General features: G+C 33.9%; 1 protein-coding gene across 2 annotated transcripts in view; it reads right to left on the bottom strand.

The window, feature by feature from the left end:
• The window catches only part of LOC142337800 (uncharacterized), a 118,629-nt gene that overhangs the window by 32,933 nt on the left and 71,217 nt on the right, over positions 1-14,479 (bottom strand). For both annotated transcript variants that reach the window (XM_075387321.1, XM_075387322.1), the window contains one exon: positions 13,769-13,998. In XM_075387321.1, coding sequence (XP_075243436.1) covers positions 13,769-13,998 — 230 coding nt within the window. The remainder of the gene's footprint in view (positions 1-13,768; positions 13,999-14,479) is intronic.

The raw sequence follows: 14,479 nt of genomic DNA, 5'->3' as shown, positions 1-14,479 counted from the left end.
ATTGTTGAAAAATTTGTAGTTGATCTGAGGTCAACCGATTTCGCCAGGAATTCAGACTCTTTTGAACCTCTCGCTTACCGTGTTGCAAAGTCAACTGATGTCCAGGCTTTCAAACTAGATGCAATTAAAAACAAGCTTATAAAGTTTGCTTTCTTACGGGATTTATATTTCATCAGCGTGTTAAAACACTTTGAGCATGATTAGTACTGTTAGATTTTTCTTACTTGTTTTTAACTAGATGAAATTAAAAGAAAGTTTATAAAATTTGCTTTCCTGGGTGATTTATATTTCATCAGCGTTTTGAAACACTTTGATTATTACGAATAAGTAATTTTAAAAATAGTCTTTTTCATAGGGTCACAGACTTGTCCAAATCAAACCAAACTGGGTATGGAGTATCACCAGTGTAATGAAAGTATAAAACAAAAAGAATTTTTGCTATAGCATGCCTAGGAAAGAAGTTGGGTTTTCGTACGGAAATTTCTATTATTTCAGAATAATTTTGCGATAATTATTTTAAAAATAGGTCTATTTCATCGGGTCCAGGAGTTGTTCAAATCGAATCAAACTCGGTATGGAGTATCCCTCGTGAAGTTAAAGCCTAGTACATAAGGAATTTTTGCTATAGGTTGCCTACGAAAAAAGATAGTTTTTGATACGGAGTTTTGCGAATTTCGCGATTAGCGAATTTTAACTATAGCTATCTTTTATTGGGCCAAGAAGTTCTCCAAATCGAACCAAACGGGGTATGGAGTATACCATGGTATTTTAGAGTCTAAAACAAAAAGTATTTTTGCTATAGCTTGATTAGGAAAAAACTTGGGTTTTCATACGGAAATTTGCGAGTTTCGCAAATAACGAATTTTAAAAATAGGTCTTTTTCATTGGGTCAAGGACTTGTCCAAATCGTACCAAACTCGGTACGGAGTATCCCCTGTGAACCTAGAATTTCGAACGAAAAGAGTTTTTGCTATAGCTTGTCTAGGAAAAAAGTTAGCTTTTCATACGGAAGTTTGCGATTAATTCGAATATTCAATTTTAAATGATTTTGAAGAATAGGTCTTTTTGATTAGGTCATAGAGTTGTCCAAAGTGAACCAAACTTGGTATGGGGTATCCAATGTATACCTAGAGTGTAAAACAGAACGAATTTTTGCTATAGCTTGGCTAGGAAAAGAGTTAGTTTTTAATACGGAAATTTGCGATTAATTCAAATAAGTATTTTTAAAAATAGACCTTTTTGATTAGGTCTTAGAGTTGTCCAAAGTAAACCAAACTCGTCATGGAGTATCCAATGTATACCTAAAGTGTAAAACGGAACGAATTTTTGCTATAGCTTGCCTAGGAAAAAAGTTAGTTTTTAATACGGAAATTTGCGATTAATTCAAATAAGTAATTTTAAAAATAGGTCTTTTTGATTAGGTCTTAGAGTTGTCCAAAGTGAACCAAACTCGGTATGAAGTATTCCATGTATACCTAAAGCGTAAAACAGAAAGATTTTTTGCTATAGCTTGCCTAGGAAAAAGTTAGTTTTTCATACGGAAATTTGCTATTGTTTCGAATAACTTGAAATTATTGAATTTTAAAAATAGGTCTATTTCGTCGGGTCCAGGAGTTGTCCAACTCGAGCCAAACTTGGTATCGAGTATCCCATGGGTAACTAGATTGTAAAACAAAAAGAATTTTTGGAATAGCTTGCCTAGGAAAAAAGTTAGTTTTTCATACGGAAATTTGCGAATTTCGCAAATAACGAATTTTAAAAATAGGTCCTTTTCATCGGGTCAAGGAGTTGTTCAAAGTGAACCAAACTTGTTATCGAGTATCCCATGGGTAATTAGATTGTAAAACAAAAAGAATTTTTGGTATAGCTTGCCTAGGAAAAAAGTTAGTTTTTCATACGGAAATTTGCGAATTTCGCAAATAACGAATTTTAAAAATAGGTCTTTTTCATCGGGTCAAAGAGTTGTTCAAAGTGAAGCAAACTTGTTATCGAGTATCCCATGGGTAACTAGATTGTAAAACAAAAAGAATTTTTGGTATAGCTTGCCTAGGAAAAAAGTTAGTTTTTCATACGGAAATTTGCGAATTTCGCAAATAACGAATTTTAAAAATAGGTCTTTTCATCGGGTCAAGGAGTTGTTCAAAGTGAACCAAACTTGTTATCGAGTATCCCATGGGTAATTAGATTGTAAAACAAAAAGAATTTTTGGTATAGCTTGCGTAGGAAAAAAGTTAGTTTTTCATACGGAAATTTGCGATTATTTCAAATAAGTAATTTCAAAAATAAGTCTCTTGATAGCGTCATAGAGTTGTCCAAATCAAACCAAACGGGGTATGGAGTATACCAAGGGTACCTAGAGTCTAGAACAAAAAGAATTTTTGCTATAGCTTGCGTAGGAAAAAAGTTAGTTTTTCATACGGAAATTTGCGATTATTTCAAATAAGTAATTTCAAAAATAAGTCTCTTGATAGCGTCATAGAGTTGTCCAAATCAAACCAAACGGGGTATGGAGTATACCATGGGTACCTAGAGTCTAGAACAAAAAGAATTTTTACTATAGCTTGCCTAGGAAAAAAGTTGAGTTTTCATACGGAATTTTGCGATTAATTCGAATAGTTAATTTTAAATAATTTTGGAAAATAGGTCTTTTTGATTAGGTCTTAGAGTTGTCCAAATCAAACCAAACGGGGTATGGAGTTTACCATGGGTACCTAGAGTCTAGAACAAAAAAAATTTTTGCTATAGCTTGCCTAGGAAAAAAGTTGGGTTTTCATACGGAATTTTGCGATTAATTCGAATAGTTAATTTTAACTAATTTTGGAAAATAGGTCTTTTTGATTAGGTCTTAGAGTTGTCCAAAGTGAACCAAACACGGCATGGAGTATTCCATGGGTATCTAGATGGTAAAACAAAAAGAATTTTCGCTATAGCTTGCCTAGGAAAAAAGTTAGGTTTTTGAACGAAAAATTGCGATTGTTTCAAATAAGTAATTTTAAAAATAGGTCTTTTTGATTAGGTCTTAGAGTTGTCTAAAGTGAACTAAACTCGGTATGGAGTATTCCATGGGTATCTAGATGGTAAAACAAAAAGAATTTTCGGTATAGCTTGCCTAGGAAAAAAGTTAGGTTTTTGAACGAAAAATTACGATTATTTCAAATAAGTAATTTTAAAAATAAGTCTTTTTGATAGGGTCATAGAGTTGTCCAAATCGAACCAAACTTGGTATGATCTATTCCCTGTGTTTATAGAGTCTACAACAAAAAGAATTTTTGCTATAGCTTGCCTAGGAAAAAAGTTAGTTTTTCGTACGGAAATTTGCGAATTTCGCAAATAAAGAATTTTAAAAATAGGCCTTTTTCGCCGGGTCAAGGAGTTGTCCAAATCAATCCAAACCCGGTATGGAGTATCCCATGTGTATCTAGAGTGTAAAACAAAAAGAATTTTTGGTATAGCTTGCCTAGGAAAAAAGTTAGTTTTTCGTACGTTAATTTCCGATTAATTCGAATAGTTAATTTTAAATAATTTTGAAAAATAGGTCTTTTTGATTAGGTCTTAGAGTTGTCCAAAGTGAACCAAACTCGGTATGGAGTATTCCATGCCAGCTGTACGAAATTGTTGAAAAATTTGTAGTTGATCTGAGGTCAACGGATTTCGCCAGGAATTCAGACTCTTTTGAACCTCTCGCTTACCGTGTTGCAAAGTCAACTGATGTCCAGGCTTTCAAACTAGATGCAATTAAAAACAAGCTTATAAAGTTTGCTTTCTTAGGGGATTTATATTTCATCAGCGTGTTAAAACACTTTGAGCATGATTAGTACTGTTAGATTTTTCTTACTTGTTTTTAACTAGATGAAATTAAAAGAAAGTTTATAAAATTTGCTTTCCTGGGTGATTTATATTTCATCAGCGTTTTGAAACACTTTGATTATTACGAATAAGTAATTTTAAAAATAGTCTTTTTCATAGGGTCACAGACTTGTCCAAATCAAACCAAACTGGGTATGGAGTATCACCAGTGTAATGAAAGTATAAAACAAAAAGAATTTTTGCTATAGCATGCCTAGGAAAGAAGTTGGGTTTTCGTACGGAAATTTCTATTATTTCAGAATAATTTTGCGATAATTATTTTAAAAATAGGTCTATTTCATCGGGTCCAGGAGTTGTTCAAATCGAATCAAACTCGGTATGGAGTATCCCTCGTGAAGTTAAAGCCTAGTACATAAGGAATTTTTGCTATAGGTTGCCTACGAAAAAAGATAGTTTTTGATACGGAGCTTTGCGAAATTCGCGATTAGCGAATTTTAACTATAGCTATCTTTTATTGGGCCAAGAAGTTCTCCAAATCGAACCAAACGGGGTATGGAGTATACCATGGTTACTTAGAGTCTAAAACAAAAAGTATTTTTGCTATAGCTTGATTAGGAAAAAACTTGGGTTTTCATACGGAAATTTGCGAGTTTCGCAAATAACGAATTTTAAAAATAGGTCTTTTTCATTGGGTCAAGGACTTGTCCAAATCGTACCAAACTCGGTACGGAGTATCCCCTGTGAACCTAAAATTTCGAACGAAAAGAGTTTTTGCTATAGCTTGTCTAGGAAAAAAGTTAGCTTTTCATACGGAAGTTTGCGATTAATTCGAATATTCAATTTTAAATGATTTTGAAGAATAGGTCTTTTTGATTAGGTCATAGAGTTGTCCAAAGTGAACCAAACTTGGTATGGGGTATCCAATGTATACCTAGAGTGTAAAACAGAACGAATTTTTGCTATAGCTTGGCTAGGAAAAGAGTTAGTTTTTAATACGGAAAATTGCGATTAATTCAAATAAGTATTTTTAAAAATAGACCTTTTTGATTAGGTCTTAGAGTTGTCCAAAGTAAACCAAACTCGTCATGGAGTATCCAATGTATACCTAAAGTGTAAAACGGAACGAATTTTTGCTATAGCTTGCCTAGGAAAAAAGTTAGTTTTTAATACGGAAATTTGCGATTAATTCAAATAAGTAATTTTAAAAATAGGTCTTTTTGATTAGGTCTTAGAGTTGTCCAAAGTGAACCAAACTCGGTATGAAGTATTCCATGTATACCTAGAGCGTAAAACAGAAAGAATTTTTGCTATAGCTTGCCTAGGAAAAAGTTAGTTTTTCATACGGAAATTTGCTATTGTTTCGAATAACTTGAAATTATTGAATTTTAAAAATAGGTCTATTTCGTCGGGTCCAGGAGTTGTCCAACTCGAGCCAAACTTGGTATCGAGTATCCCATGGGTAACTAGATTGTAAAACAAAAAGAATTTTTGGTATAGCTTGCCTAGGAAAAAAGTTAGTTTTTCATACGGAAATTTGCGAATTTCGCAAATAACGAATTTTAAAAATAGGTCCTTTTCATCGGGTCAAGGAGTTGTTCAAAGTGAACCAAACTTGTTATCGAGTATCCCATGGGTAATTAGATTGTAAAACAAAAAGAATTTTTGGTATAGCTTGCCTAGGAAAAAAGTTAGTTTTTCATACGGAAATTTGCGAATTTCGCAAATAACGAATTTTAAAAATAGGTCTTTTTCATCGGGTCAAAGAGTTGTTCAAAGTGAAGCAAACTTGTTATCGAGTATCCCATGGGTAACTAGATTGTAAAACAAAAAGAATTTTTGGTATAGCTTGCCTAGGAAAAAAGTTAGTTTTTCATACGGAAATTTGCGAATTTCGCAAATAACGAATTTTAAAAATAGGTCTTTTCATCGGGTCAAGGAGTTGTTCAAAGTGAACCAAACTTGTTATCGAGTATCCCATGGGTAATTAGATTGTAAAACAAAAAGAATTTTTGGTATAGCTTGCGTAGGAAAAAAGTTAGTTTTTCATACGGAAATTTGCGATTATTTCAAATAAGTAATTTCAAAAATAAGTCTCTTGATAGCGTCATAGAGTTGTCCAAATCAAACCAAACGGGGTATGGAGTATACCATGGGTACCTAGAGTCTAGAACAAAAAGAATTTTTGCTATAGCTTGCGTAGGAAAAAAGTTAGTTTTTCATACGGAAATTTGCGATTATTTCAAATAAGTAATTTCAAAAATAGGTCTCTTGATAGCGTCATAGAGTTGTCCAAATCAAACCAAACGGGGTATGGAGTATACCATGGGTACCTAGAGTCTAGAACAAAAAGAATTTTTGCTATAGCTTGCCTAGGAAAAAAGTTGAGTTTTCATACGGAATTTTGCGATTAATTCGAATAGTTAATTTTAAATAATTTTGGAAAATAGGTCTTTTTGATTAGGTCTTAGAGTTGTCCAAATCAAACCAAACGGGGTATGGAGTTTACCATGGGTACCTAGAGTCTAGAACAAAAAAAATTTTTGCTATAGCTTGCCTAGGAAAAAAGTTGGGTTTTCATACGGAATTTTGCGATTAATTCGAATAGTTAATTTTAACTAATTTTGGAAAATAGGTCTTTTTGATTAGGTCTTAGAGTTGTCCAAAGTGAACCAAACACGGCATGGAGTATTCCATGGGTATCTAGATGGTAAAACAAAAAGAATTTTCGCTATAGCTTGCCTAGGAAAAAAGTTAGGTTTTTGAACGAAAAATTGCGATTGTTTCAAATAAGTAATTTTAAAAATAGGTCTTTTTGATTAGGTCTTAGAGTTGTCTAAAGTGAACTAAACTCGGTATGGAGTATTCCATGGGTATCTAGATGGTAAAACAAAAAGAATTTTCGGTATAGCTTGCCTAGGAAAAAAGTTAGGTTTTTGAACGAAAAATTACGATTATTTCAAATAAGTAATTTTAAAAATAAGTCTTTTTGATAGGGTCATAGAGTTGTCCAAATCGAACCAAACTTGGTATGATCTATTCCCTGTGTTTATAGAGTCTACAACAAAAAGAATTTTTGCTATAGCTTGCCTAGGAAAAAAGTTAGTTTTTCGTACGGAAATTTGCGAATTTCGCAAATAAGGAATTTTAAAAATAGGTCTTTTTCGCCGGGTCAAGGAGTTGTCCAAATCAATCCAAACCCGGTATGGAGTATCCCATGTGTATCTAGAGTGTAAAACAAAAAGAATTTTTGGTATAGCTTGCCTAGGAAAAAAGTTAGTTTTTCGTACGTTAATTTCCGATTAATTCGAATAGTTAATTTTAAATAATTTTGAAAAATAGGTCTTTTTGATTAGGTCTTAGAGTTGTCCAAAGTGAACCAAACTCGGTATGGAGTATTCCATGGGTATCTAGATGGTAAAACGAAACGAATTTTCTGTATAGCTCGCCTAGGAAAAAAGTTAGGTCTTTGAACGAAAAATTGTGATTATTTCAAATAAGTAATTTTAAAAATAAGTCTTTTTGATAGGGTCATAGAGTTGTCCAAATCGAACCAAACTTGGTATGATCTATTCCCTGTGTTTATAGAGTCTACAGCAAAAAGAATTTTTGCTATAGCTTGCCTAGGAAAAAAGTTAGTTTTTCGTACGGAAATTTGCGAATTTCGCAAATAACGAATTTTAAAAATAGGTCTTTTTCGCCGGGTCAAGGAGTTGTCCAAATCAATCCAAACCCGGTATGGAGTATCCCATGTGTATCTAGAGTGTAAAACAAAAAGAATTTTTGCTATAGCTTGCCTAGGAAAAAAGTTAGTTTTTCGTACGGAAATTTGCGAATTTCGCAAATAACGAATTTTAAAAATAGGTCTTTTTCGCCGGGTCAAGGAGTTGTCCAAATCAATCCAAACCCGGTATGGAGTATCCCATGTGTATCTAGAGTGTAAAACAAAAAGAATTTTTGCTATAGCTTGCCTAGGAAAAAAGTTAGTTTTTCGTACGGAAATTTGCGAATTTCGCAAATAACGAATTTTAAAAATAGGTCTTTTTCGCCGGGTCAAGGAGTTGTCCAAATCAATCCAAACCCGGTATGGAGTATCCCATGTGTATCTAGAGTGTAAAACAAAAAGAATTTTTGGTATAGCTTGCCTAGGAAAAAAGTTAGTTTTTCGTACGGAAATTTGCGAATTTCGCAAATAAGGAATTTTAAAAATAGGTCTTTTTCGCCGGGTCAAGGAGTTGTCCAAATCAATCCAAACCCGGTATGGAGTATCCCATGTGTATCTAGAGTGTAAAACAAAAAGAATTTTCGGTATAGCTTGCCTAGGAAAAAAGTTAGGTCTTTGAACGAAAAATTTTGATTATTTCAAATAACGAATTTTAAAAATAGGTCTTTTTCGCCGGGTCAAGGAGCTGTCCAAATCAATCCAAACCCGGTATGGAGTATCCCATGTGTATCTAGAGTGTAAAACAAAAAGAATTTTTGCTATAGCTTGCCTAGGAAAAAAGTTAGTTTTTCGTACGGAAATTTGCGAATTTCGCAAATAACGAATTTTAAAAATAGGTCTTTTTCGCCGGGTCAAGGAGTTGTCCAAATCAATCCAAACCCGGTATGGAGTATCCCATGTGTATCTAGAGTGTAAAACAAAAAGAATTTTTGGTATAGCTTGCCTAGGAAAAAAGTTAGTTTTTCGTACGTTAATTTCCGATTAATTCGAATAGTTAATTTTAAATAATTTTGAAAAATAGGTCTTTTTGATTAGATCTTAGAGTTGTCCAAAGTGAACCAAACTCGGTATGGAGTATTCCATGGGTATCTAGATGGTAAAACGAAACGAATTTTCGGTATAGCTTGCCTAGGAAAAAAGTTAGGTCTTTGAACGAAAAATTTTGATTATTTCAAATAAGTAATTTTAAAAATAAGTCTTTTTGATAGGGTCATAGAGTTGTCCAAATCGAACTAAACTTGGTATGATCTCTTCCCTGTGTTTATAGAGTCTACAGCAAAAAGAATTTTTGCTATAGCTTGCCTAGGAAAAAAGTTAGTTTTTCGTACGGAAATTTGCGAATTTCGCAAATAACGAATTTTAAAAATAGGTCTTTTTCGCCGGGTCAAGGAGTTGTCCAAATCAATCCAAACCCGGTATGGAGTATCCCATGTGTATCTAGAGTGTAAAACAAAAAGAATTTTGGTATAGCTTGCCTAGGAAAAAAGTTAGTGTTTCATACGGAAATTTGCAAATTTCTTGATTAGCGAATTTTAACTATAGTTATCTTTTATTGGGCCAGGAAGTTGTTCAAATCAAACTAAACTCGGTATAGAATATCCCTAGGGTATATAGAATCTAGGAAAAAAAGATTTTCTGGTGTAGCTTGCTTACTTAAAAATTTACTTCTTTGTTTATACTATTTTATTTAATATATTTTGTAATTTATTATGTTTTTGTTATTGTTTCCGACTGTTCTTAGCTATTTTATTGTTTGCTTTTATTTTGTTTTGGAGATAGAGTTTAGGCCTGGTTTTCTGGCCAGTGCTTTGCTCAAAAATCTCCTATAGTTGAATGTTCATAACTCCGCCGTAGCCGGTCCCCAGCCCGGTTGAGATAAGGAGGAGGGAAACACACCCAAATCATAATGGAAAAATCTCAAGAGTTGATTTTTTTAAATCAAATTGAGATATTTACGACACTACTGTAGCTATAAATATATTTATTGACTCATTTAGTGCATCTGATTAGACTACCGCGTGCTTTCGAGACGGTTCACGATCCGAGGATTTTCCCCAAAAATAACGGGGAAAAGAGTGTAAAGAGTGTAAAAAAAATATTTTTACACCGTTAGTGCTACCCTTAATAAGGGTGGAAAAAGTGTAATGCAAGAGTGTAATTATAAGAAGAAGAGTGGAAGAGTGTAAAAAAAAAGATTTAATGGTGTAAAATAAGTGTGTAAAAATAAGTTAAAGGTGTAATTAGGAAGAGTGTAATCGTAAGAAATTACACCGTTATTCCACCGTTAAATCTTTTTTTTACACTCTTAAATTACACTTTTTCCACCCTTATTAAGGGTAGCACTAACGGTGTAAAAATATTTTTTTACACTCTTTACACTCTTTTCCCCGTTATTTTTGGGGAAAATCCTCGGCCCGGGAAAGTTTATCTTCAATAAAGATTTTGTAAGTTTTTTCGATGGCTACATATTTGCGGGTAACCGTCTCAACTTTCTTAAGGACTGGAGTCAGGTTTTTATGTGCCGTCACTCCTGACTTGACTGTTACACGACATGCTCCAAAGAGAACAATGGATTCAGCGACTCAAGAGGTCGTCGAAGAGGGGGTAACCCAAGTTGTCTAGGGGGAAATGAATTATTGTTCTTTTTAGAGACATTAAATTTCTTCATATTATCAAAAAAAATGCAGTTGGTAAATGTGCATTGAATGATTGCACCTGTTTGTTTCTGGGAATAAGTTTTTTTGCAAATATTCAGTATAATCGAAAATTATTTAAGATAGCGACGCAATATTCAAATTTTTTCTTTCTGAAGAAAAAGCCTTGTTTATTAATTGATCTAAAAATTAACATTTGTGTTGATTAATAAAAAATTCGGCATTTTTTATTAAAGAAAAAAAAATCGACGATACTGTCTTAAAAATGGTACCTAAATGTAGATGGTTTTATACATTTGCACATTGCGCTCCGAATGGCCTTTATAATGTACGTTTCCAAAAGGCATGAAAAAATTTTAACTTCTAATACAGAAAAGGTTAACCTTTCTTGTAATAGAAGTTAAAATTTTTTCATGCCTTTTGGAAACGTACATTATAAAGGCCATTTGGAGCACAATGTGCAAATGTATAAAACCATTTACATTTAGGTACCATTTTTAAGACAGTATCGTCGATATTTTTTTCTTTAATAAAAAATGCCGAATTTTTCATTAATCAACGCAAATGTTAATTTTTCACAGACTTTTGTGACAATGGATTAAACTTAGCGCACTCTTGGTAGCGATTTGAAATAGGTACTTATGTCTATGGTTCAGTAGTTCAATATGCCCATTACAACAAAAATTCCTCCAACGATGCCAGTTTATAGAGACAAAATAGCAAACATCACAGGTTCACTTTCTATTTTAAAAAACCCACTGTATTGCAATCTCTGAAACCGTAATGTCTCAATGCAAGTAAATGCTTTTAAATCAGCATACTTTTAATGAAACAATACTATTTGAACTGACAAAGCGCCAGATGACAACAGATTTTACCAGAGCACCTTTGTATTTCTGTAGATGCAATTGTACCCCAGTTCTTCAAGATTCCTTTTCAATACTTATCTGCAAATCGTCACTTAAAAGAAAGGCGAAATTGAGTGTTGCGCCAGTCGTTCCCGTTAATGTGTTGTATCGAAAACTTCATATTCAATCATGCGTGGTAAAGTAGTGAATCAGCTTGAAAACAGAAATACCTTTCTACTTACACAATGACTCTGATAAAATTTATGCAGTATTCACATTCCCAGCTTCAGTTTTTTGTCAATGTCCTTATGTAATAATACAAACACGCATTCGGAGCGTTTCAGTTTTTGAGTACATTCCTGACATGAATTTTTGTTCATCGCAATCTTGAATTCAGCTCGTCAAAAATATTATAACGGTGAGATTTATTGAATCTTAAAAATGAGCAAGGAATCTAATAAGTCTTCAGTAAGTTTTTTTGTTAAAAAGTAAAACAATTTAAACCCAGTTAAAAAGCCATCTTAAAGTTTTTGATCCTCGAAAACAAATTAAATGATTTAAGAATGAAGAAATTTAAAATTAAAAATAGCCTTAAATGATTCACTGAAAATCAGTCTTCATGTCTACGTTACCTGTATGAAATTTGATTCCAATCAACTTTTTCGAAGTATCCGTCCTGTTTGTTTATAAATGGCTCGTTTCAACTCAAAATCTATAGTTTATAATTCAAGTAATTATAAAGAAAGCACAAAAAACTAACAACACTGAAATTCCGAAGAACATTTCAGAGCAGAAATCGCATCTTGCAATTCTGATGGCTTCAATATCATTCTAAAACTTGATGTGAACTTAAAAGCTAATTTCTGCAACGCACGGCCGTTAAAATAGAAAAGCATTGCCATAAATATAGCAATAATTTAGCCTCAATTTAATAACGTATCGAATTGGCCAGAAGAAATTTAGGAAAGACTCCATATGGACTGGGTTTATATCAAGGACCAAGGTAATATCTGAGTCATAGTAGACGCGCAATCACGTTCAACTGAAGCCCTCACTGCGTGAAAAAACTTCACAAGCAGTGAAAATGAATTTGAGTCAAGGCTTTGCAAGATTTGAGATACCAGAATAGTTAATATCAGACAATAGTCAAGAGTTTGTCAGCGATGACCTAAATCAGCGGTGTGAATCACTGGGGATTAAGACGACAGACTCACCCATCTAGAATCCATGAGCAGAAGGAATGGATGAGCGAGCGGTACAAATAGTGAAACGTGCTATTCAACCCGCAGTCGAAATCTGAATGTGTCATTTTGCGCTTACTATTACAGCGAGCCCGGATGACACAACATCGGAACAGTTCCAAGACGCGAAGCATAACTCTATGGGACAACTGATGGGACGGAACGTAAGATTTCCAGCAATCACTGACTTTGATCTGTGTAAACTTGTCCTCTTCAGAGCGACAAGCAATTCACCAAGAGTTTCAGCCACCTTTTTTTATCCCCAAATGAGTAACCACTTCGTTCGTCCAGCCATAGAATTCAAACTACATAGGGATTGTTAATGACAACCAAATTGCATGGCTGGAACCTGATGACATCTAAGCTGAATCTACTGATCAGCAATCCACTTATTCACAAGCTGAGAGAAGAAGGGACAACATAGACGTGGCATCACCTAATTCCACTCACGAAACCTCTGTAACGGATGGCGAAACCTCATGAGCTACGTGAACTTCGAGCAGAAAAAAAGAAATAGCTAGAAAGATAAAAAGAAGCTATCCTTACGAACTTGTTTAAAAAAGGAGTGAGGGTGTGATATATCGCAAAGAGGAGAACTTGCGAATTACAGTTAAAACTTCGACATATAAAGAAAACGTTTATACTTAATGTTGGTGGCAAAAATTATTGCAAAACGGCTGTCAATTTGAACCAAATTGTGCCTTCAACTTTGATAATGCCACATGTTTATTAGTGTACATAGACCAAAAAATGTTGTGATAAATTTGATCTACCCGCCATTAGTATTGAAATCAACTCGCCGATCTTCCCGGTAGAAATCCATGACACGTTCACAGGTTGGGAGATCAAAGTTTAAAGTGCAAACAACTGCACTAGTACTCGACATATAAGGAGCAAAAATTTGTTCATACTTAAGGTGTAAATTTATCCATACAAACTAATCTATATCTAGACAGATCTGTAAATAATAAATAATAATACTGATACGGAATATAAATGCCTGTTAGTTTTTGTATTTTTAGGCCATTTTGAAATCAGTTATAAAAGTAATAAAACTCTTCTTACTTGTGCTTGAAGCCACGTCAAATTTTTATTAAGAATTAAGGTGATTTTGTAAATTTTGCAGTACATCTTTTTGAGCAAATGAGATCATAGCAGCAATTTTTTGTGAACTTGGTGAAATATTTTCTACCACATCCTCGTTAGTGGTGAGTTAGCTACTTTTGATAGCATTAACAGCGTAATGTTAATGTTATCAAAAGCATTTGTCGATGAAAAGAATTTGTCTCGACCTATGAAAAGAATGAGGCTCGGCTAACTTTCTCTAAAAAGAATTTGGCTTGACCTATGAAAAGAAGTAGGCTCGACAAATGTTGTCTAGAAAGAACTTGGGTTTGACCTACGAAAAGAACCAGGCCTGACTTAATTAAGTGTCCTCGACAGTGTAATTAAAGTCAATATCCCCCAGCGCCAGATTAGGGCAACTTTAGCACCAACCTTCACGTCACCAACACGTCCAGTGCTCTTGTTGTCAATGACCAAGAACACACTTCCAATTTTGCCCATGCCTTCCTGGATGGTGTCTAGCCACTCCCCGTGGTTCCTCTGGTTACTCTTCAGTCTGGCCAAGTCAGGAAGCAGTTTGACCTTATCACCCACTTTGAAGTACGTGGTCGGCTTGCTCTTGTAGACAAGGTTCCGGCTGAACGTCACTGGATCTGAACGACCTAAAATATTTAAAATTTATTTGATATCAAAATTCTATTGCGAAAATAAAATTACGAAAAATTCTATTGAAAAATTCTATTGCGATAAATTCTATTGAAAAAATGATGCTAGGAACTGCTTTCCGAAATTGAGGAAAGATGAAAAAGCCTGGCATTTATTCTTTATTTGGAATCTGATGGAGTCGGAAAACGCAAATATAACCGATATAAAAGCTCGAAGCTTGAGACTTTTTCAACAGTTTTAAGACACGAGCCACTTATTAAAAGCTATTTTCAAGGACGCTAACCGTTAACAATTTTTTGCTACTTTGCTTTTGCTCATTTGTTGTCGTACGTTAAGCTTTGTTACACTAATTGTCAGACAGGTTAACTCGTGTAAAATTCAATTTTACTTGAACATTTACGAGAAGTCTTGATCCAAAGTTCTGCAAATCGATATTTCCCCTTCACTCTGTTTGGTGTCAATAATATTTATCGGTGT

This window comes from Convolutriloba macropyga, chromosome 4 (assembly GCF_964194025.1).
Source record: "Convolutriloba macropyga chromosome 4, txConMacr16.3, whole genome shotgun sequence".
In the NCBI taxonomy this organism is placed as follows: domain Eukaryota; kingdom Metazoa; phylum Xenacoelomorpha; order Acoela; family Convolutidae; genus Convolutriloba; species Convolutriloba macropyga.
The sequence above is the reverse complement of the archived record's forward strand: the minus strand, read 5'-3'. Positions and strand labels throughout refer to the sequence as shown.